The sequence below is a fragment of the Glycine soja genome, chromosome 7 (assembly GCF_004193775.1).
Source record: "Glycine soja cultivar W05 chromosome 7, ASM419377v2, whole genome shotgun sequence".
In the NCBI taxonomy this organism is placed as follows: domain Eukaryota; kingdom Viridiplantae; phylum Streptophyta; class Magnoliopsida; order Fabales; family Fabaceae; genus Glycine; species Glycine soja.
Window position 1 is genome coordinate 41,691,947 of NC_041008.1, and position 25,950 is coordinate 41,717,896.

At 33.2% G+C, this 25,950-nt stretch overlaps 2 protein-coding genes across 2 annotated transcripts; both read left to right on the top strand.

The window, feature by feature from the left end:
* The first annotated feature begins 1,462 nt into the window (after positions 1-1,462).
* On the top strand, positions 1,463-3,274 carry LOC114419777 (cytochrome P450 89A2-like). Its single transcript, XM_028385557.1, has one exon. It carries the CDS (start codon positions 1,547-1,549, stop codon positions 3,047-3,049), a length of 1,503 nt encoding a protein of 500 aa, XP_028241358.1. The 5' UTR covers positions 1,463-1,546; the 3' UTR covers positions 3,050-3,274.
* A 3,314-nt stretch (positions 3,275-6,588) lies between these two features.
* Positions 6,589-10,919, top strand: LOC114419778 (probable arabinosyltransferase ARAD1). Its single transcript, XM_028385558.1, has 3 exons — positions 6,589-7,662; positions 8,967-9,332; positions 10,247-10,919. Exons 1-3 carry the CDS (start codon positions 6,712-6,714, stop codon positions 10,421-10,423), a joined length of 1,494 nt encoding a protein of 497 aa, XP_028241359.1. The 5' UTR covers positions 6,589-6,711; the 3' UTR covers positions 10,424-10,919.
* Positions 10,920-25,950: the final 15,031 nt, after the last annotated feature.

The window sequence follows — 25,950 nt, forward strand, 5'->3', positions numbered from 1 at the left end:
TATACTAAGTACATTATTAACTATTCAGTATAACTGTTCATCCCCCAACTATTGAACAGTATTCGAGGAGTTTTAAGTTTTTATACTCGAGTGTTGGTACTATTTTGTCATGCTTTCATTTTTGTTCATTATATTTATTCATGAAATCCATCATTGTATCTGTTCATGAATTTGTTGAGATCTTCATTATTTTTATTTTTATTAATAGTAACTGTAAGTATTTTTAAACATTTTTCTTCGTGTGAAAATATTTATTATTTAATAAAATAAATATACGTTACTAAGAACAATTTAATAGTGGTGGTACATACTATATAGTAATATGTTATTAAGATTTATGATTTTTTCACTTATGGTATATGCTATTACAAGATTTATTGATTTTTCCTATTTTTTATGTTTATCTTTTTAATCTTTCAAATATTTTTTTACATAGCCTCTAATAAAGAAAATAAATATCAACTATTACGGGAAGTGTAATAGCCTCACAATAAATATACAACAGTATTCATAATATTTCTTCTAGCACGGGAAGTAAAAAAGATTATCATGATACTGATTAGCAATAAATATGAATGACACATGGAATTTTTTGTACATAGCCTCTAATAAAGATTATCATTATTTATTTTTGAATTATAATTTCATTAACTGGCCTTATTTTCTGTCATAGTACTTTGAATTGTAATTTCATTAACTGGCCTTATTTTTTATCTTTGTAATCTGAACCATATTACTGGACTATATGATTATTTGTTATTTTCTTAAATATACAAGTTAATTTTTTTTATATATTCTTAAATATTAGTAATACTTAAAAAAGTTAATGTAATATTCAAATAGTAGTATGAGTCCGCAGAAAAAGACTCCTCCAGCAAAGAATTGCTCACGTGGGCTTTGGTCAAAGTTGCGCATTCGGTGATACCGTGCTTGTTCTTGGAAACCATGGTAGAAGAAATTCAACTTTTTTCCTCTATCAGCAGATGACGAGTGTGTAATTGTTCAATTTTCAAGCATTCTTTCAATAAGTTATAAATTTAGACATCACAGAATAATTTATAATTTTTTTAATAACATTTAAGGGTAAAGGTGTTCGTAAAAAGTGAAAATCAAACAGAAAATATTTTCTTTATCTATTATTATAAATTAAATTATTTAATTTATTTTATAACCATCATGATTTGGACCTATGACCATTGGGTAGTACCTAAAATGTTTACACAAAATTCGATCCTTTAAGTTAATATAATTATAAGATTGGTTTTCAATCTATAATTAAAAATTATCACTCCTTCCGAAGACCTGATTGGATAATAATATATTCAGTATGTTCAATTTATTTATTTAAGATAATTTTCATTTATTTATTTTATTCCTTTTATATTTTTTAATCCATCCTGCTGCCCACGCCAAAAAAATATCCATCCTTTTGCCAATTGCGCATTGTTTCACGTGGTGATTGATTCTCAGACCTATATCTACAAGACTACAAAGCTTTCCTCGCTCACTCTGGAGGAAAGGTGAACTGCAACAACGAGAACCACACATGGAAACCTGGTTCATCATCCTCGTCTCCCTCTCTCTCTGCATCCTCATCAGAGCCATCTTCTCCCTTAACAAAAAAACAATCACCACCCCACCAGGCCCTTCCAACATCCCAATCATCACAAGCATCTTATGGCTCCGAAAAACCTTCTCCGAACTCGAGCCAATCCTCCGATCCCTCCACGCCAAATACGGCCCCGTCATCACTCTCCGCATCGGCTCCCACCGCGCCGTCTTTATCGCCGACCGCTCCCTGGCCCACCAAGCCCTCATCCAAAACGGCTCCCTCTTCTCCGACCGCCCCAAAGCCCTCGCCGTCAGCAAAATCATATCCAGCAACCAGCACAACATCAGCTCCGCCTCCTACGGTGCCACGTGGCGCACCCTCCGCCGCAACCTCGCCTCCGAGATGCTCCACCCCTCCCGTGTCAAGTCCTTCTCCGAAATCCGCAAGTGGGTCCTCCACACCCTCCTCACGCGCCTCAAATCAGATTCATCACAATCCAACAATTCAATAAAAGTCATCCATCACTTCCAATACGCCATGTTCTGCTTGCTCGTTTTCATGTGCTTCGGTGAACAACTCGACGATGGGAAAGTCAGAGACATCGAGCGCGTGCTGCGACAAATGCTTCTGGGCTTCAACAGGTTCAACATCCTCAATTTCTGGAACAGAGTCACGCGGGTCTTGTTCCGCAAACGTTGGAAGGAGTTTCTCAGGTTCCGCAAGGAGCAAAAGGACGTGTTTGTTCCGCTTATAAGAGCCAGGAAGCAAAAGCGAGACAAGAAAGGTTGTGATGGCTTCGTAGTTTCCTATGTTGACACGTTGTTGGATTTGGAGTTGCCTGAGGAGAAACGCAAGCTGAGCGAAGAGGAAATGGTGTCGCTGTGCAGCGAGTTTATGAACGCGGGTACGGATACTACTTCCACGGCGTTGCAGTGGATAACGGCGAATTTGGTGAAGTACCCGCACGTGCAAGAAAGGGTGGTGGAGGAGATTAGAAACGTGTTGGGTGAGAGTGTGAGAGAAGTGAAAGAGGAAGATCTGCAGAAACTTCCTTATCTGAAAGCTGTGATTTTGGAAGGCTTGAGGCGACACCCGCCAGGACACTTTGTTTTGCCGCATGCTGTCACTGAGGACGTAGTTTTTAATGATTATTTGGTCCCTAAGAATGGGACGGTGAATTTCATGGTGGCTGAGATGGGGTGGGACCCTAAGGTATGGGAGGATCCAATGGCATTTAAGCCAGAGAGGTTTTTGAATGATGAAGGGTTTGATATAACTGGAAGTAAGGAGATTAAGATGATGCCATTTGGTGCGGGGAGAAGGATTTGCCCTGGCTATAATCTGGCTTTGCTTCATTTAGAGTACTTTGTGGCTAATTTGGTTTTGAATTTTGAGTGGAAGGTTCCAGAAGGATTGGATGTGGATTTGTCCGAAAAACAAGAGTTCACTGTGGTGATGAAAAATGCATTGTTGGTTCATCTTTCTCCTAGGATCTAGACTCTGTACCCATCCCATTGTAGAACAATAATAAATTATCTATTAATGAGACTATAAGAGGTTGGGAATAGTATAAATTGGAATTGATAGATACTATTTTCCATTAATGCAAGTGTGGTCTATTGGTTTTTACTGTGTCTTGAGTTTTACATGAACCATCCAAGAAGATTCTCTGCTGCCGTTGTGCATAGCATAGAGTGAGATCTATGTTGTGTTTACTTTTGAGAAGTTCTGTCTTGCACTTTGTAAGTTGATGAGCAGTTTCATGCAAGATTTTCACTGTGGAATCCATCACTTTGATTCCAAGTGTAGGTATATAGATCGTAAAGTTAGAAGTATAACTTAGTCATTACTGGTTAGCCAAATGGAATGAAAAATAGTTTGAAAGAGGAATTTTGTTTGTCCAAAGCAAATAAATGGAACATAAAAAAATGGTTGCACTTCATAAAAAAAAGAGAAGGATATTACAATTCTATAAGAAGAAAGAAGAGAAATTCTCTCTTAAAGAGAGAAGGATATTACAATTGAAGTCCATGGATGAACTCTTAATGGATTTGCAAGTGTTTGTCCAAGAGTTTCTTTTGAGAGAGCATTTGACAATGAAGTTCTCTTGGAATCTCTCTCATTCATTTTGTGTCCCAAGTCACTTATTTATAGGCCTTCAATGACTATTCAAAAATCTCTTGAACAGATGTGACCCTCAGGAGTTATTTTCTGAAGAGTTGTGAATCTTGGAAGTTATTTTCTGAATTTTTGAATTCTTGACTTGGATTAAACTTGAGAAGTGCTTATCTTTGGCATCATCAAAATCATGTATACATACATTCACATTCTCCCCCTTTTTTATGATGACAATCAAGTGATTTCCTTTCGACATCATCAAAATAATGGCATAATCCACATTCTCCCCCTTTTTGATGACGACGCTCATTATCCAAGGCTTGATCTTTTTGACATCATCAAAATCTTCATGACTTACATTCTCCCCCTTTTTGATGATGACAACCAACTGTAGGTTAAGAGCAACAACAACAAAAAAATATACATTTGTATATAGTTTTACTCCCCCTTTGTTTTGCAATGATTGCTTATACGAGACAGTTGAAGATTTCATATATAAAAAGCTATCTCATAAAGATTTCATATATCTTTTATGTATTTCTCCCCTTTTGTCAACATCAAAAACAAATTATGAATAGAGAAGAGAAAAATGTTACTACTTGTTACAATGTATGATAATCAAGTGATACCAAAAGAAGGCATTAAAACAATCATTCAATATTAATCAAGCAAAAACAAGTACTATAACACATCAATCAAACACAATCAAATACAATCAATCATCAAACATTTCAAATCAAATTAATTAAATTAACAATCAACTAACTATGCACGATAATTTCTATTAAAAAAATTCAAATTTCAAATTTCAAATTTTATATTTTAAATTTTAAATTTCAAATTTCAACTTCCAACTTCAACTTCCAGTTAACTTCCCCTTCCAACTTCCAACTTCCATTTCCAACTTTCAACTTCCACTTTTAACTTTTAACTTCCAATAACTTCCATTTCCAACTTCCAACTTCAACTTCCAGTAACTTTCACTTCCACATTTTAATTTCAAATTTCAAATTTCAATTTTAAAATTTAACTTTTCAAATTTCAATTTTCAAATTCAAATTTCAAATTTCAAATTTCAATTTCAAAATTTCATTTTCTAAATTTGAAATAGTTTTTTTAAAATATGAAACTAATTTGAAAAGTTTAATACATTCTTTAAAGACAATAAAAAATTCAATCAGGAACAATCATACAATTAATCAAATATAAAATATAATCAATCAAACTAACAAACATTGAATATCAATCAAGCAAAGACAGTTACATCATCAATCAATTATCAAACACAATCAATCAAATTCAATCACAATCATCAAGAACAGTCTAAACTCAAGTAGAAAACAAACATCAAAAGTAATCAATCAAAGACAAGTGATTTGTTGGTATCATTTGATATCACTTGTTGGACTTGTTGATCAAGTGGCCTTTGTTATCTCCATAAATCATATATTCACTTTTCTTAAGATTCACTTTTCTTAGGGAGAAATGTGGCATTTGTTTGTTGTCTTCATAAATCACATATCCACTTATCTAGGGGAGAAATATGAATAAACTTTGATGCATGTCATGTGTTTGGAGAAATTGCTATCAATGTATCTACTTTGCTCTTCTCCGTTTTCATAATCTTTCATCATGATACCCAAACTTTGATTTTATTCTTTGAATCACTTGAAGAATTTATGACATTATCTTCCCAAGTGATGTATCCTTTCTTTTCTTTCTTCTCTTTGAAATTCCTCTTATCAGATTTTTCATTCTTCTTTTGAAGACATGATAATTGAATCTCATGTGCTCAGCATTTTGGGGCTAAGGAAGAATCTTCTTCTTTCTTCTTTCATCATCATTCCATTCTTTAATTTTTATTTACATAGTTGCATTTCTCTCTATCATTGTAGGAATAAAGAATCAAATGCAATGGCTTCCCATATCTTTAAATCTATGGCTTCTATAAAGATCTGCATTTGAGTTTTCCAATAATGATAACCCTCATCATTGAATATCAAAGGCCTATTAATAGAATTTCCCTAAGGAAATGAAAAGTTAGATGATGTCATATCTATTCTTGATGTTTTTTAAACTTTATACAAGAATCTTGTTCTAATACCACTTGTTTGACTAGAGGTCTCAATAACTTAAAAGGGATAGACTCAGAATGCAAAAGAAACAACAATCAATTTAATAATGTTCTTTAAACATACAAGACAAAATTGATTGCAACAAAATAAATGAGATAAGGGAAGAGAGAATGCAAACACAGTTTTATACTGGTTCGACAAAGTCGGTGCCTACGTTCAGTACTCAAGCAACCCATCTGAGATTTTCTTTTCTCTTTGTACATTCCTTTACAACTTCTGAACCACATAGGGACAACCCATCTCTTGTGTTCAGAAATTCTTACAACTTAAGAGACCCTCGGTCCCTTAATCAATTTCTTTGTATAAGAAGAAAGAAGAGGAATTCTCTCTTGAAGAGAGAAGAATATTACAATTAAAGTTCATGGATGAACTCTTAATGGATTTGCAAGTATTTGTCCAAGAGTTTCTTTTGAGAGAGCACTTGACAATGAAATTCTCTTATAATCTCTCTCATTCATTTTGTGTCATAAGTGACCTATTTATAGGCCTTTAATGACCATTCATCAATCTCTTGAATGTGACTCTCAATCGTTATTTTTTCTGAAGAATTGTGACTCGTGGGAGTTATTTTCTAAATTTTTGAATTCTTGACTTGAATTAAACTTGAGAAGCATTTATTTTTAACATAATGTATATATACATTCACATAAATTAGTTGGTATTTAACATTTATTTACTCATGATAACAACTGTTGTCCCAATAATAATAATAATAATACAATAATCCATAACCCTCTATTATTGCACCCTCCCCTCCCATTTCATTTTTAACCCATTTTGCATCAACATTTCATTTCATACAATGTAGTGTATAAGACGGACCAATTTAATCGAATTAATGCAAGGTGGAGAGAGATCTAATGGTATAATTGGATAATCTTCACAGAGCCGCATATATTAGTTATTATGCATACATTTAGTAAGTTGAAGAAAGTGCCGATGATGCCGTACTCCAAAAACATGAACGAGGAAGCCAAAGCCAAAGCCAGAAAACCCAAACCACCGACTTTTGTTTCCCGTTTCAGCACCACTTTCTCCGCAATGGCTCGAAAACCCCTTCTCAAGCAAACCCTAGCCACACTCTTCCTTCTCTTCGTCCTCTACGCAATCTTCAACGCCTTCTTCCAGCCCACCGATTCCTCCGCCTTCGACGCCGCCGCCACCTTCTCCTCCGCCTCCTCCGTTCTCCTCTCCGGCGCAACCACCAAATCCCCCGCCATCAATGTCTTCCTCTACGATCTTCCCCGCAGGTTCACCTCCGACGTCATCCATCACCACGCGCTGGCGCGTGGTGGCGCCTCACGCGCCACCCCTGATGACGACGCGGCGGCGCCCAAGTACCCCGGCCATCAGCACATGGCGGAGTGGTACCTCTTCGCGGATCTCTCCCGAGCCGAGTCCGAACGCGCAGGCTCGGGCTCGCCCGTGGTTCTGGTCGCGGATCCCGAGGAGGCGGATTTGTTCTTCGTGCCGTTCTTCTCGTCGCTGAGTTTGATTGTGAACCCGGTTCGACCGCCCGGGTCAAATTCCGGTTCGGAGAAACCGGTTTACAGCGACGAGGAGAACCAGGAGGCGCTGGTGGAGTGGCTGGAGAAGCAGGAGTATTGGAAGAGGAACAGTGGGAGGGATCACGTGATTGTGGCTTCGGATCCGAATGCGATGTACCGGGTCATCGATCGGGTAAGGAACGCTGTCTTGCTGGTGTCGGATTTTGGGAGGCTGAGACCCGACCAGGGATCGCTGGTGAAGGATGTGGTTGTGCCCTACTCCCACCGTATCAGAACTTACCAGGGTGATGCCGGTGTTGAAGATCGTAACACCTTGTTATTTTTTATGGGAAACCGGTATCGCAAAGAGGTATTGCATTCTATTCTGTTGGTGATGACCATAGATTTCAATTGAGATGATGAATTGTTGATGTGTAATTTTGATGTTTGTTGCTCTACCGTGGTTTTAAATTGTGGTCATGGTCAAGGTTTTGTTGGGATCCTTGACATTGTGAAAAATTGCAAACATATGCAGCTTGTGTCGCCGTAATTGCGGTTGCTGAGAGCCCAAAAATCTTGACACCACAGCCAATATTGCGGTTGTTGATGTTTTTGAAAGCCTTCGTTCTACCTACATTGGAAATAATTAATTTAGCTTGTGTTTAGAATTAATGCTGGAATGAACTTGCTACTGAAAGGCCAATGAATTTTGATCTAGCTGGGAGACTTCGGCCATGAACTTTTGAAAATTTATCTTAGTTTAGTTATGAATGTAGTTTTAAAAAGGAAATTGAAGGATGATAGATTCAGTGAGCCCATATCCTTGCTTTTCTATCAATCTCTAATTCTAATCTACCCCCAGTCTGATATTATGGTGCTAGTAACAAGTTTAGTAATGAGCATAACGGCCCTATTGTTCCGATGGAGAGAAGAACCTATGATTAGCTTTTTGGGAAATTTCCAAACGAACAAATTCCATGAAATCTTTCAGTTTCTTATTTTACTATGTTCAACTCAATTTTAGCATTTTATTTAGGCATCTACCATGGAGCCTCCTCTGTTGAGATCTTTGCATACCTTGTGTTCTGGCCTTTTTAGTTTCCTATGCATTAAATTTCCTTCTTTGCTGACTGTTTGCAAAACCAAGCTTTCTTTTGTATTTTGTTTTTACCTTCATGGTATCAATTGTTGATTTTGTAATTAGAAGTATAGAATTATTATGCTCATGTATCTTTTTGTAAGAGTTTCCTTGGTATTAACAATACATTCTTTAAAATCCAATGGAATTGAGTTTAGCTCAAGGGCTTAATCCCCACAATAAGGCAAACCAAGGTTGAAATCCCTATAGGAGGAAGTGTCCACATTTATTGTCCGATAATGTCTCAAACAGTGCCTCAGATAGCATTTTCTCTGCAGGAAGATATACGTGGGTAACCTAAAAAATTGGCTTGGATAATGTTGCACTTTCTGGTGGTCTTGTATGCAGTTAGTACCCCTAGTTCTCAGTATCTATTAATAAGTTTTCCCTTTGTATTTTTATTGAAACATTTGAGCATCATGTTGTGAGTGTTGTTTTCCTTGCATATGCTTAAATAACCAGAATATTGGCCTTTGATTTGGACGATTCATTCTTCTTGTTGTATTGATTCCTTTTTGTCCTCATCTGTTTTATAGGGAGGGAAAATTCGTGATATACTCTTTAAAATTCTAGAAAATGAAAAGGATGTCATAATAAAGCATGGAGCACAATCCAGAGAGAGTCGGCGGGCAGCTTCACAAGGAATGCATACATCTAAATTCTGTTTACATCATGCAGGAGATACTCCATCAGCCTGCCGACTGTTTGATGCTATAGTTAGCTTGTGCATTCCAGTGATTGTCAGTGATAATATTGAGTTGCCTTTTGAAGATACTATAGACTACAGAAAGCTTGCTGTATTTATAGAAACTTCTTCTGCTATAAAGCCAGGATATTTGGTCTCAAAATTGAGAGCACTGACCCCAGATAGAGTCTTGGCATATCAGAAAGAGCTAAAGGAGGTTAGTAGTGCTGGCATAATTTATTTTTGCAATAAAGTCTGGGGGTGTTATTACTACTTCTGTCTTTCACTCCACCTGTTGCATGTTTTAATCTCTTGGAAAGTATGACGCAATCACTATATAGAATTATACTCGGTGGACTTTGATTGACATTGCTACTTATCATAGCCACTAGCCCAATAGTATTCCTTTTTCTCCCTCATTCATATACATGTTATATTGGTGGGAAAACAAGTCCCTTCATTGTGATCTTTTAACTGAAGTAATTAATTGTTAATTTTCATTAGTAAGAGTGTACTAATTTCTGGTTGTTTTCCTGCTATAGTATTTATAATATGTGAAAATTGATTGGAGTATGTCCCTTTTATGTAAACAAGAATCCTTTTTCCACACCCCCCTCTAAACTTCTAGTCTTTGAATAAATGCATAACACTTATACATCTTTATGCTAAGTGAAATCCATAGTGATTGGCATTTTCATGATGTATTAAACTAGATCTTCAATAGTTAATTTGAATTAGGCAATTAGTGCAGTAGATTGTCATTGCTTCTCTCTTCTATATTATTAATGCCACCCTTGAATCCTTTTATTCTGATGTGTTTGGGTTGCATACATTGGTGCTTTCTCCCCGTTGCTCAAGTAGAAACTGTAAAATGTCCTAGAAAGTAGCTCCAATTTATGTTTTACTTTGTCTGAATTCTATATGAAAAATATAGTGGTAAAGAGCATTATTCTAGCACTTATTTTAACAGTATGGATCTTTTGAAATGTAAATTTCATTTACTAAAAAATCCACTTATTAACTATAGGGACTAAAAGGGAAAAGTTTGGAAACTTAGGAACTAAATAGGTAATTAAACCTTTATTCTCCCCCCTGCTATTCCTGGCTTTAATATAGTTTATCTGGTTTCAGGTTAAGCGATATTTTGAATACGAAGAACCTGATGGAACGGTTAATGAGATTTGGCGCCAAGTTTCGAAAAAACTACCCCTGATTAAATTGATGATTAACCGTGAGAAAAGGTTGTTTGGAAAAGAAGTGGAGTGCTCTTGCGTATGTACAAACCAGACTGCTGTTAGAACCCTATAGCACTTATCCCTCTATCCAGTTTGGCATTCCATGAAATCTGTGGCTCAGTTTTGTCAGGATACATTTCAAGGTGATGAGTACATTTAAATCAGGGATCAGGGATAATGATAGTTGCGAATATGTTTTGTCTCATATTTCGCATATGGGTGACTTGATGATAAATCTCAATCTACTAAACAACTCATTCCCCCAACAAAATGCGCATTGAGATATGCAAGAGAAGTTATTTGTGTAACCATCAGTATCCATTACATTAGAAATCCTTCCATGTACTGTGGGGCTTGACTCAAATCTGGTATATCTCGAGGCTGTGCATAGGTTGTCACCTGCCATGTACTACGACTATACCGAACACGTTCTGTTGTAGATTCCAATATGCCCCAATAAGTTTTACGCATTGAGATCTAGACTAGGAGGGGAAAATTACATTATACCGTGATTGAATTGTACAGGATGAGAATAAAGTTATTATTGTTATTCTTTTACATCATAACTAGTTTTTGTCTAGGTTGTAAGATTTGTTTTATGAGGCCTTTGAATCCATTTAAAAACTGTTAATTGAAAAAAATAAAACACCTACTAATTCCTATTAATTGTTTCTGTTGTAATTTATAAACAATTTTTTAGACTAAATAATTTGATTACTCATTGGTTAATGCATTTTCTGAATTAATTTTTTTATTACCTTTAATTTTAAATTTGGATAATTGATGTAAAAATAACTTGTATTCATAAAATAAATAGATGATGAGATAATTAAATTAAATTGTTTTTTATTTTTTATGTTTATTTTGAAATTCAATTTTTTAACCTTTTGCAACATGTTTTAAAAAAACATGATTTTTCGAAGTAATATTGTAACTCTTTACCGCTGTAATTTCTTTTTGTGAGTTTTATTAATTTCCATGATAAATGACCCTGTTAAAATTTTTAGGAAAATAAAATATAAAACGAAATGATGTGTAATTAAAATTATAATATATAAAATTAATTTAATTGAAATGAGACAAAAGTCATCTGTTATTAAAACCATATGTTTTAAATGAATTATATCGGGCAGTTTTTGGAATATGATGAGAAAAACAACACAAATTTTTTTACGTCCTTAATTACATGCGCTTTTGTGTTCTTTTAGATGTCAGAAAGCCTCTAAAAAATAAAAGAAAATGAAGAAGCTCGGCGGAGAAGCGAAGGAGGTTCCTACTGTTACTTATGTGGCTTATTAGGCCATGTTGACGAAAACTGCATGAAGATTTTGTCCTTGACAATGATGATAGTAGTGCCTGTGGAACAAAATTTGAGAGCTAAAGGACAAAATATGGGTGGCGCGGGAGGTTCTCGGTGGCTGAGAGAGGGTGGCGATGCTAAGGATCCAGCGGTTTCCGACGGCATTAATTCTGACATTAATGGTAATAATTCCAGCATGCATTTAATGCAAATCAAAAGGAGAACAAAAATAGTTAGAATTTATGACAAACATTTTCAAAAAATCCGAACCTGATTGTCCAGATAATCTGCTACATTCAGTGCCAATTACGGAATCAATGGAGGATGATATGAAATATGAATGAGGAAATCATTAGCAATCAAGAAATAGTTATTGCTGAGCCAAATGAGGCAAGTCACGTGCAGACAACCATGCACAAGCAAACACTAACTAACCCAACACAAGTTACACCACCAAACCTGTTTTTAAAAATTCTTTTTTAATGGTGAGCCCCGATATGGAGACTTACAAGGCACAATTGAAATATAAATGTGAGGTGAAATCTTATATCAGGTAAAAATAAAAAAGTTGAACACCATATGCATATTAAGTGAGGAGAAGACACATAAACCTGAGCTTTAAGATTTTAGATTAAAGTGTGACGTTAAGACGGTTGCTCATGATCTATTGGTGTAAATCTTTCCGATATTTATCCCCTCAGTTCCCCCAACAATAGGTATCAGAGTCGATGGTTCTACTTGGTGGCTACCATGTGGAAAGTGAGTAGAAAACCCATAAAGTATAAGGTAAAATCTCAACCTGACAATAGTTCTAATTCTTTATGATTTGGTGCGACTGTATTATGTAGATGTTTTTTTTTCCCTTTGTGAAACCTTGGTTCATGCTAGTAGAATTGAAGAAATAAGATTTCAACTTGGTTTTTGACTTTTGTTTTGTAGTCAATGACATTGGTAGAGAATGTAGCTTAGCTCCTTTCCAAGAAAAAACAATATGATTATCATTTAATTAATTACTATTCAAATTTTATTCATCAGATCAAACACCCAATTTGGAGATTAACATGTTATTATGGCTTCCCAGAAAGAGATAGGAGAAAAGAGTCATGGAATTTGCTGTGTGACCTAGCCAATGATACTTCTTTCCCTTGGTTAACTTTTGGGGATTTTAATGACTTACTCTCCGACGATGAGAAAATTGGCTTGATTGATCACCCCATGTGGTTAATAAGAGGCTTTCGTGAGACCTTGAATGACTGCAACCTATATGATCTCCCCATGAAGGGTTACCAATTTACTTGGAATAGAAGTCGTGGGGAGAATGATGGGATAAAGGAGAAATTGGATAGAGGGGCTGCAACTTTGGATTGGATTGATCTTTTCCCAAATTTCAAAATACTCAATGGGTTGTCACCAAAATATGATCATTCTCCAATCACCATGAAGCTAAATGACGTGAAGAGAAGACATTTTCAAAAACATATTCGCTCTGAAAATGCTTGGTTCCTTGAAATCGAGTTGAATGGGGTGGTGATGGAAGTTTAGAATAACTCCCCATTTGATAATTTTTGTGGAAAAGTTTCTCTTGTTCCAAAGAGATGAACGATGGGGAAGGAGGATTCCCAAAAATTTCTAAGAACAAATTAAAGCTTGTAAAAGAGATTTGGAGGTTTCTTGTCTTTCAAATGATGCCTAAGATCCCGCAACCTTTTTGGAGATCAAAGCTAAATTAGGTGCTCTTATTACTCAAGAAAAAACTTACTTGCATCAAAGATCAAAGATACACAGGCAGAAAGTTGGTGAAGTTAATTCAAAATTCTTCCATTCATTTGCAACTTCCAGGAAAAAGTCAAACTTTTATTTCTTCTCTCACTCATCGTAATGGAAATGTTGTCCATGACCATAGAAAAAAGTGTGATATACATATTTCTTATTTCAATAATCTCTTTAGTGTTAATAATAATTATAATGATTTCATGACAATCATTAATAATATTCTCACATTGTGTTTCTAATTATGATAATAACTCTCTTTTGGCACCCTTTACAATTGAGGAATTTGAAAATGTTGCTTTCCAGATGAACTCTCACAAATCCATGGACAAGATGACTTAAATCTAGCTCTTTTCAAAATGTTCCGGCATCTTTGTGGTCCTAAAATTTTTCACACTGGCATATCTTGGTTAGAAGCAAGAAACTTTCCACCCCAAGTAAAAGTACAACAATTGTCCTCATCCCAAATTAATAATAATCCCTCTAGTATGCCTGATTTTTGCCCTATCTTTCTATGTAATGTCTTTTACAAAATAATATCTCTCAACCTCACCCAATAAGGATGATTTAAAATTCCTCTCAACTCTCAGTGTGATGGAAATTAGAACTCTCTTTCTCTCAAAGAATAATACAAGAACTCTCTTTCTCACTCTCACTCTTTGGCTGGAATGAGATGGGATGCTTCAACTCTTCACAAGTCTCCCTATTTATAGGAGAGGGGTGTGACTTCCTTCAAGAGTGAGTGGTGAATGCCAATAAATGAGCTACATTCACAAAGCTCCTTATAACTCTAATATTCAATTTTCTAAGTGGAGTGTGTAAGTCTCAAGGTCAAAGGAACCTATTGCAAGCCCTTAAAAAGTGTTCCACAACTTCCTATGCATGCCTTGGAATGTATTCTTCAATTTCTCATGTATTTGAATTTATATGTTTACTTGAATGTGAACCAACTTTAATTATGGAGGAATTTTCAACATTTATATAGGGATATTACAAATATATAGAATTACTAATTAATTCTAACCTAGTAATAATTATTATAGACAAAAAAAATATTGATTTGTTGTCTTAATTATAAAAACAAAGTAAATTAAATATAGGAAATATTTAGAAACAAGGAAATAAATATGTCAGGCTTCAACATTATATTTACGAGGAAGTAGTAATTTCATTAGTAGAGTCAACACATAACTCCTTGGAAGATATTTTCCCATTGAAGCTTCTTCTTTCCACGTAGAAAGTTGGTATATGAGGTAATTAAGCTAACTAGTGCACTTTCATTTGTTAACATTGATATGATATTAGACATTGTGGGTCAATCATTTGCATATTGTTCTACACATAAGAGACCAACATGAATACATCTTTTCAATTCGTCAGGATCAAAAAAATCGTTCAGTAGTGAGTTCAATTGTAGAGACACACCTTGATTCCATAACTCCCATGTCTGTTAGAATTTTAATCAAATTAGACAAAGTGAATAGTATTCAGAGAAAAGTAGTCTATGAGTAATTTCGCATACATGTTCTATTAGGTTTAAAGGGTGGTGGACATCATAGAAGCTAGTGTTTCTTCTTCCACTAACAATTTCAAGCAATAATCCAAAGCTAAAGACATCAGACATTGTAGAGAAAATTCATTCCATGGCATATTCAGGAGACATGTAACCACTGCAAGTAAAATTAGTTAATAACTTGACAATACAAACTTTACTTATACTAAACTTACATATAAAGTTTTGAAAGCTTACTGTTAATATATTTCCTTCACTGTAATTTGTTGAGCATAGCTGTCAAATGACTTGTATATATACTTAAGAATTCATTTTACCAATTCATTCAGTTAACACTTACTATATCCCAACAATCCTACTAGTATTTGTTGTGGATTGTTGTTGTGTAGACATTCTTGCCAAGCCAAAATCAGCAATTTTTGGGTTCATCATATTCTCATCAAGAAGTATGTTACTAGCTTTTAAGTCTCTGTGAATAACTTTGAGTCTCGAGACTTACGAAGATAGAGTATTCCTTGAGAAATCCCTTCTATTATGTTGAAACACTTCTTCCAGTCAGGTAATTTGCTTCTTTTGCAATCTTATTAATGGAAGCAAGGTAATATGTGTTAGAATATATACTATACAAGGGTCACAAATCAAAATTACTTCCTTTCATTAGTAAAGCAGATTAGTTATATGCCACAAGACATACTATGCTCAAGATAGGAAAGCATAAACCAATGAATTATCCATAATAATTATTGAAAAGTTCAGTTAAAAAACTCAAGTTTTTCTACACAGGAGCATTGGTTGCTACATGATAATCAACAACGATTGTTTTAATGTCTTAACATCAACTAATTAAATAAAATCCAACAGATTCATTACCGAATAGATAAAAATCCAAGCTCTTGTTTGGCATGTACTCTTAAATTAGAATCCTCTCTTCTTTATGAATGCAAAATCCAATTAGGTGTACATATAAGCATTATTTCATTTTTGAATTCCACAATTCCTTGTCTAGATGTTTCTGAAAGTCTTTTTATGGAAACTTCTTACCCAATTGGTAGGATTGCTTAGAGTTACAACAAGAAAGATCATGAGTCCTTTAAAACAAACTTGTTACAACACAGTCAATGATTTCATGTCACCTTATAAACAGGTCTATATCGTCGTTATCCTAACTTGTTTTCAGGTGAAAAATCATTGGTTGCCAATAGAACCGCTGTATAGTTAAATACTTTTGGATCTTGTCTCTTCTTGAATTGGTATCTTTAAGATCTTTGACATCATAAAATCTATTTGGTGTTGCTAAATCTAGCATCTTAGCCTCCACTCCTTTTCTTTTCTTCTATGCTTAGATGAAATAGTGAGGATAAAGATTGAAAATCAAGGGGTTATGCTTAATAAAGTGTCTAGAATAATGTTTATTAAATATATATTTGTCTTGATTCGATAAAATTTTCATAAGCACTTATAGAAAAAGAAAATAAATAAGTTGAGATTCTCATATAAGTTAAAATCAACTTATATAATTTGTATTTTTTTTAGAAACTCTTTTCATTCAACTTCTCCATAAGTTAAGATACATAAAGTTGATTTGCTTATGGAGAAGATAAATGTGTTTTGATGATTTTATTCTCCTATAAATACTTATGGAGAAGTTTTCTAAATAAGATGAAAACTAACCTCCTATCACTTGTTTCCTTTTCTTTAAGGTCAAAGACAGAATAAAAGTGCATATCCAAAACAAAATAGCTACTATTACAGTAGTTATTCATATCCACTTTTTTGTACCTGCATGTGGCGTTTACATTTAATTTGTAATTCCTAATCTATCATTGATTTACATACTATATATGTAACTAAAGTTTTAAATATTAGGCTTAAATGTAATTTTGATCCCTATTTTATTCAATCTGTAATTTTTGTCTCTTCATTTTAAAATTGAAACATTTTAGATCTCCTATTTTAAAAAATCTACAATTTTAGTTTCCTTATTTTAGAAAATCTATGATTTTAGTTTTTCTATTTCAAAATAGAGACATTTAATCATCTTATTTTATAAAATTTGCAATTTTTTGTCAAATCCTTAACTTTGCCTATTTTTTATTTCTTTTATTTTGGTCCAGTTGAACCCTAGACCTAATATATTCATTTAGGGTGCCATTAATAAATGATTTAATTAATTACAATGTAAGAAATAAAACAGACAAAATTAAAGAGTACACCAAAATTGTGAATTTTGTAAAGTATGGGGACCAAATATTTCTATTTTGAAACACGAAGACCACAATTGTGAATTTTTTAAATTAGGGGACCAAATATCTCAATTTTAAAATGAAGGGACAAAAATTACAAATTAAGTAAGATAGAGAGACTAAAATTACATTTAAGCCTAAATATTAATAACCTTGTTGTGTTACTAATATAAAAGAAGTTACAAAATAAATTAAAATGTGGGGTAGGAAGTTGTGAAATTATAGTAGACTTACGCGATGGGTCTTCTTTACCAATATGGAAAACTTTTCACCCCCACTTGAAAAATTACGTTTCGTTGAATTCCAATGAGAGAATGTACAACTATTTCAATCATCATAATATTTTTTGAATCCATCACGACTACAGTTTCTCTAGCAAATAGCCATGCAATCAGCTAGGCCAAAACTAGAATTTAGTAGATTGCTTTTCATGTTTAAAATGGGGAAACCTTCTTTGTGTTCAAATGCATCACCCCAATGCATGCATGTTGGTATCTCTTCCCATTTTTGGCACACTCCATCTGTGTTGTACCCATAACACACATTAGCCCTTGCAACACCATCATCTCCATTCTAATTTATCAACTGTCAGGTCTCTAAAAGAGACCATCTTGTAAGATCTTCATTTGAAGTTGTAATTGTGAAGTAGCTTTCATTTTCATTTGAGACAATCCTATAATGCGTGTTGTTCAAGAATCCATTATTTCTCAGTTCTCCACTTATTCAACAAAATTGTCCTCGTCACTTGATGACCAATTCCCTTCTTTTGGGATCCCATTCAAGACTGAATGCCCCAAGAGTTGAGTTGAATTCACCCAACCATGAAACTAGTGACCAATTCTGACTAGTTTGGTAGTTGACTCCTAAATTCATCTCAAGGACCAAACCATTAGTAGGATAATCAAAACTCTACCACAACAAACTTTTTGTTCCATTGGAGTGAAGTTGGTATAGCACAAAGTTACATGTATCCAACAAAGTAGGAGTTATAAGGTTGGCTTTAGGGGTGTGCAAAAAGATCGAATCAAACCAAAATGGATTTTAACTTACCAGATTTGACCCAAGTTTGTGCTCGAACTGGGTTGATGGGAAAACTTGGCTTGTTTAGAAACCAGTTTAGGTTCGACCTGACTTATTTCTACAAAAGAAACTCAGGGACCCTAATTGCACTGCACACACATGGGTCTCGGCTGTCATCTCTCTTGTTTCTCAATGAGAAATGTTTAGCACGTAGAAGCAAAGCTTCATGATGAATCAAAGGTGATTCAAAGGTGTTTTGATGATAACAATGATGATAACAAAAGATGATGACAAAGGTGATGACAAAAAGCTCAAAGATCAATCAAAGAATAACTCAAGTGAATCAAGAACAATTCAAGAGTTCAAGATAAGAATCAAGAAGAATTCAAGATCTCAAGAATCAAGATCAAGATTCAAGACTCAAGATTCAAGAATCAAGAGAAGGCTTAATCAAGATAAGTATGAAAAGGTTTTCTCAAAAATTGAATAACACATGATTTTTCTCAAAACATGTTTACCAAAGAGTTTTTACTCTCTGGTAATCGATTACCAGATTGTTGTAATCGATTACCAGTAGCAAAATTGTTTTGAAAAAGTTTTCAAATTGAATTTACAACGTTCCAGTTAATTTCAAAAAGTTGTAATCGATTACAATATTTTGGTAATCGATTACCAGTGCCTTTGAACATTGAAATTCAAATTCAAATGTGAAGAGTCACATCCTTTCACATAAAAGCCTTGTGTAATCGATTACACGGATTTGGTAATCGATTACCAGTGACCGTTTTTGAATAAATCAAAAGATGTAACTCTTTAAAAGGTTTTTGACTTTTTCAAATTGATTTTAAGTTTTTCTAAAAGTTATAACTCTTCTAAATGGTTGTCTTGACCAGGCATGAAGAGTCTATAAAAGCAAGGCTTTGTTTTGCATTTCAAGTATCTTGAATACACTTTTCCAATCTATCTTTTCCAATTCATTCATTCAATCAATCTTGAACACTTATTCATACAATCCTTTACAAGCCTTAAATCTCTTTGAACTTCTTCTTCTTCTTTGTACCAAAAGCTTTTTGAAGTTTTCTGGTTTTCTAAACCTTGAAAACTTGTGCTATTCATCTTTTCATTCTCTTCTCCCTTTGCCAAAAAGAATTCGCCAAGGACTAACCGTCTGAATTCTTTTTGTGTCTCTCTTCTCACTTTTCCAAAAGAACAAAGGACTAACCGCTTGAATTCTTTTGTGTCTCCCTTCTCCCTTGTCAAAGAATTCAAAACGACACAGTCTGAGAATTCTTTTGATTCTTCCCATTCCCTTATACAAAAGTGTTCAAAGGACTAACCGCCTGAGAATTCTTTTGTATCCCCATTCACAAAGTATCAAAGGTTTAACAACCTGAGATCTTTGTCTTAACACATTGGAGGGTACATCCTTTGTGGTACAAGTAGAGGGTACATCTACTTGGGTTTAACTGAGAACAAGAGAGGGTACATCTCTTGTGGATTAGTTCTAGTGGAGGGTACATCCACTAGGGTTTCAAAGAGAACAAGGGAGGGTACATCCCTTGTGGATCTTTGCTTGTAAAAGGATTTTTACAAGATTGAAAGAAATCTTAAGGACTGCAGGTCGCTTGGGGACTGGATGTAGGCACGGGTTGTTGCCGAACCAGTATAAAAACTCTTGTGTGTTTGTCTCCTTCTTCCCTACTCTTTTACTTTCCGTTGTGCATTTAATTTTCGCTTTTACTTTCTGTTAAGTTTCTCTTCTACTCCTCATTCTCTTAACAATTTAGTAAAAGCCTTAAAAGAGTAATTTTTTAATTAGTAAAGGTTTAGGAATAATTAATTCAACCCCCCTTCTTAATTATTCTGAGGCCACTCGATCCAACATAACAAACACTCAAATAGTGTTCAACTACCGTTAGACACCCTGATGCGGAATAAAAAAATATTAATTAATTATTCAATAACTTTTATAAAAGAAAAAGAAAAAAATAAATGAAATTAAAGAAAATGGAAAGAGGGAAAAGGGAGAAAATATAAAAAAAAACCTCCAAATTCTCTTTTCCCTGCTTTTCTAGTTTTTTCGGCAAAACAAGCCACACAACACAACACAACACACAACTCCTTCTCCACTCATTGTTAGTAGCAAGCAAACAAGCAGTGGCAAAGGGTGAAAATGTTGTGAGTCGAAAAAGGAACAACATCGATTCTTCCTCTGTCTCCGCCAAGGTTATCATCTTAATCACCGTCAAGAAGCATCGTAAGGCCAATAAACATTGCATGCATGTGTCAAATACATAACCTATCATATATCACTCCTTTTGTTTTCCAAAATGTTTTTTTTTCTTTTTTTATTTTGGTTATTTAGTTTCATTTTCTCATTTGATGCCTTGTACTTCACTTTTGTATTGTTCTTGTCTTAAATGTCTTTTAGGCTTGGATAAATTTTTCAATAAGCATCTATAGAGAAGAAAATAAGAAAGTGAGATTAATTAAATGTCCCATGTGATTTAAAATTAGTATTTGAAGAAGTTAACTGAGGGAGCTTTAATAAGTTAATTTTAACTTATGATGGAGAAACTTAATTCATTTTACCAACTTAATTTCTTCTCTTATAAGTACTCTTTTTCTTTCAATTTCTACAACCAAGTTACTTTCTCGTTCTTTCTTATTCTTTTTGAACTGTCTTGTTTATATATGATTGCAATGCACTCATGGGAAGTGGTTCTATATCTTGTTGAAAAATGATAGAACTATGGCTTATGAAGGTTTTTCAGGTCCTGTCTATATTTAACATAAGTCATCCTAGTGTGTATGTGTATCTTATGTGTGTTATTATTTTAGAAGAATGAAAATTGCAAGAATACAAATTTTTAGTTGAAAAAAAAATCAGGATTGACATGCATCATAATACATGTCGAGACATTAGCAATGATTTTTTAATGCAGTTTCTCATGTCAATATAAACTTGGTCTGAAGTTTGACTTAGCCATCTTGTTCTTTATCTTTTGTTACCTACATAGTGAAGATGATAAATGATAAACTACTATAAGTGTTAATGTACTAGTTGAAAATTTCTAATTCTGCCTGATTATAATGGATAACTTATATACATCGTTAGATAGGGTAATCAATGTTGGTGATTAGAGCCATTGTGTTGAAAACAATTATATGTATTGTTTTCTTTGTGGAACATCTTAAGAAAACATTGATGTTGTTATTTCCATAGGCATTGGGGAATTGTATTTATTGTGATTTTTTCTTGACTTGGGTAGAATAAGAATTATACAATTAGTTTTTTCCAAGATATGAAGGAGATGTGCTTCAATCTACCAACTCTAGATGATCCATTCAAAACAAAGGGTCATAAAATGAAAAAATAGTGGAAACCAAAAAACAAGATGCTTCATCTTAATGGGAAAGAGTGCAAATGAAAAGAAAGAAGCAATTGGTAGGAGAAAAATAGTAAGGTAAATGAATGATTTACAAAGGAAAAATAAGTTTGTCACAACTAGCAATAATTGAAGTCAGAAATGTATCATTAATTGAGGTGACTAAGCTTATAAGCTAACAATAGTCATTGAGCAACCCACTAATCTCCTATTTGTCAAGAGAGATCGTCTATGTGATTTGAAGAAAAGGAATTGTATATCCTTATATAAATGTTGTATGAAATTTAAGCTAACAATAGTCATTGAGCAACCCACTAATCTCTTTTTTTAATCGTATCTCCATAAATCTTATATTTTCTTTATTTATCATCTTATCTTTTGCATTCATTTGTAACTATTAAATAGTCTCCATAAATGATAAGTGAACAATGAATACCTCAAAAATGAAAAAAATACTATTAAGCACACGAATTATTGATTTAATTAAGTTTGTTTATAACCATTTGTGCCTCAAAGTTGACCATGTTTACATATGTAGTTAACTACATGACGCTCAATAAAACTATTAACCACTAATGAACAAAGTTAACAATAATTTATGGTTGACTTAATCACCTTATTATAGCATGAATACAAATTTTCATCATATGGTTTGCCTAAATTTAAAACAAAAATAAGAGTTATCATGTTTGTTATACGCTTATCAAATAATTTAGGATCGTCATGTTTTATAGTTTTTAGTGAAATCTGGATGTAAAATGAAATCCAATCAAATGTAAGTAACTCAACTTTGGGCATAACTAACCAACAAATGTAGCTTGCATGATTCCCTTGGTATAGGTAGAATTATTTTGTCATATGACATGACACAAGAATTGCTCATACAAGTTCAATCTTTTGGGAATGCAATAAAAGAAAATCATGTTCACATGTAACTTTTGAATAATAATATTAAAAGGGTTAGAGTTAACAACTAATGATAAAAGGATGACCTTTGTTTATTATAGACTTAACCACCTTATTCATAGCATGAATACAAATTTTCATCATATGGTGTGCCTAAATTTAAAAACAATAATAAGAGTTAACATGTGCATTATATACTTACCAAATAATTTAGGATATTCATTTTTTGTAGTTTCTAATGAAAGTTTGGATGTAAAATGAAATTCAATCAAATGCAACCACCTAAGTTACTAAAGTAACCTTGACTTTGCACATAACTAACCAATAAATGTTGCTTGTGTGATCCATGTATGATAAAATTCTGAGATAGCATGACACATACTTTTCTTATATAAGTTCAATTTTTGATGCATAAGGCAAATAAATTCATGTTCACATGTGACTTTTGAGTAATAATATTAGAAGGATAAAAGTTAATCACTAATGATAAAAGGATAACCTTGTTTATTAGAGGACTAACCACCTTATTCACAACATGAATACAAATTTTTATCATATGATGTGCCTAAATTAAAAATAATAGTAAAAGTTAACATGTGCATTACACATTTATCAAATCATTTAGGATTATCAGTTTTTTAAGTCTATAATGAAAGTTTGACTTTAAAATAAAATCTAATCAAATTTAACCACTTAAGTTATTAATGTAACCGTAACTCTTCATATAACTAACAAATAACTATAGCATGCATGATTCCCTTAATATAGGTAGAATTATTCCCTCAAATGACATGATTCAAGCTTTGCAAATACAACTCTGGTTTTTCAGACATAAGCCAAAGAAAATCTTGTTCAAATGCAATTTTTGAGTAATAAATATTAGAAGGGTTAGTGTTAATAAAAAATGATAAAAGGTTAACCATTATTTATGATAGACTTAGCCACCTAATTCGTAGCATAAATACAATTTTTCATCATATGGTGTGCTTAAGTTTAAAAAAATAGTAAGAGTTAACATGTCCATTATACACTTATCAAATCACTTAGGATATCATTTTCCGTAGTTTCTAATAAAATTTTGGATGTACAATGAAATTGAATCAAATGTAACCACTTTAGTTACTAATGTTATCTTAACTTTGCGCATAACTAACCTGTAAATGTAGCTTGCATGATTTTCTTGGTACAGGTAGAATTATTCTCTCAAATGATATGATACATCCTTTGCTCATACAAGTTTAGTCCATGAAGTATAAGACAAACAAATTCTTGTTCAAATTAGAGTTAACCACCAATGGTAAAAGGATAATATTTTTTTAGCATAGACTTCACCATCTTATTCATAGCATGAATATGAATTTTCATCATACGGTGTGCTTAAATTTAAAACAATAGTACAAGTTAACATGTGCATTATACATTTATTAAAAAATTTAGGATCAACATTTTCTGTAGTTTCTAATAAAAAATTGGATGTAAAATTATATCCAATCGAATGTAACCACTTATGTTACTAAAGTAACATTAACTTTGTGCATAACTAAATAGTAAAAGTAGCTTGTGTGTGATTGCTTTGATACAACTAGAATTCTTCCCTCAAATGACATGACACACGCTTTGCTCATACAAGTTGCGTCCTTAATACATTGGACTAACAAATTCATGTTCACATATGATCTTTGAGTAATAATATTAGAAATGTTAGAGTTAACAACCAATAATAAAAGGATAATATTTGTTTATGATAGACTTAACCACCATATTCATAACATGAATACAAATTTCATCATATGATGCGCTTAAACTTAAAATAATAGCAAGAAATAACATGTGCATTATACACTTATCAAATTATTTAGGATCATCATTTTTTGTAGTTTCTAATAAAAACTTGGATATAAAATGAAATCCAATCAAATGTAACCACTTAAGTTATTAATGTAATCTTAATTTTGCACTTAATTAACCAGTAAATATAGATTGCATGATTTCTTTGGTACAGGTAGAATTATTATCTCAAATGATATGATACACTTTTTGCTCATACAAGTTAAATCCATGATGTACAAGACAAACAAATTCTTGTTCACATGTGACTTTTGAGTAATAATATTAGAAGAATTAGAGTTAACCACCAATTATAAAAGAATAACATTTGTTTACTATAGACTTAATCACCTTATTCATAAGCACGAATATAAATTTTCATATGGAATGCTTGAATTTAAAACAATAGTTTGAGTTAACATGCACATTATACACTTATCAAATCATTTAGTATCAACATTTCTTATAGTTTCTAATAAAAATTTTGATATAAAATGAAATCCAATCAAATGTAACCACTTAAGTTACTAAAATAACTTTAACTTTACACATAACTATCCAATAAATGTAGCTTGTGTGATTCCTTTGGCACAAGTAGAATTATTCCTTTAGATGACATGACACATGCTTTGCTTATACAAAAGTCCTTGTTACATTAGGCAAACAAATTCATGTTTGCATACGACCTTTGAGTAATAATATTAGAAATATTAGAGTTAATAACCAATGATAAAAGAAGAACCTTTGTTTACTATTGACTTAACAACTGATAAACCCCATTTTGATCTAAATTTTCACAGGGTATTTTATATTATTTTTATGATAATAAGCATATGGATTAATTGTTTAAGTCTAAATTGTTTTAAATTTATGCAAACCTTGTAAATATCCAAAGGATTAAGAAAGAGAATAAAATAGGAGCTAAAAGTTGATTTCTTCCATGAAACACAACTCCTGCTTAATCTTTGCACAGGGTGTGCTTATCAAACTCTGTTTTAGATTTGGAAGCATAACCCCCATGCACGAGGCATGCTTATTGGCCAACATTTTGAACTTGAAGAATGACCTCGTGCTTAGCTAAACATGGGTTGTGCTTACTCACACACAACCTCCAAGCACGAGGCATACATATTGGTCAGCGCTCCGAACTTTAAGCACAACCCCGTGCATACTTAAGCAAGGGCCATGCTTACCCCTGAGTGACAAAATTGACCCATTTTCTTAAAATAGCTTAGGTTTTAATTTTAAAGGACTTTTATTTCTTAATTTTTGAATTTTGTCTTTTATTTTTGAGCAATTGGGGAATTCTTTAGGGGGTTATCGGTAAAGGACCGCAGGAGGAACGTTTGGGATCATAATCTGTAAAGGTTTTCAATCTCTTTCATTCTTTATGCCATTTTGTATGTTGTTTTGAATGTACTGCAACCATGGTTGGCTAAACCCCTAGAGCTTGGAGTATGATGTAGATGTACTCATGTACTCTAATTCCATATTTTAATTGAGTTCTCTAATGTTATTTAGTTAATTGTATTGTTTTATTGTTTTATCTTTTCCATTAGAATTGATCACTCTAATTCATAGTTAATTACGTGTTAGTGACCATCTACTCATAATTATTTGATTTGTATGTAT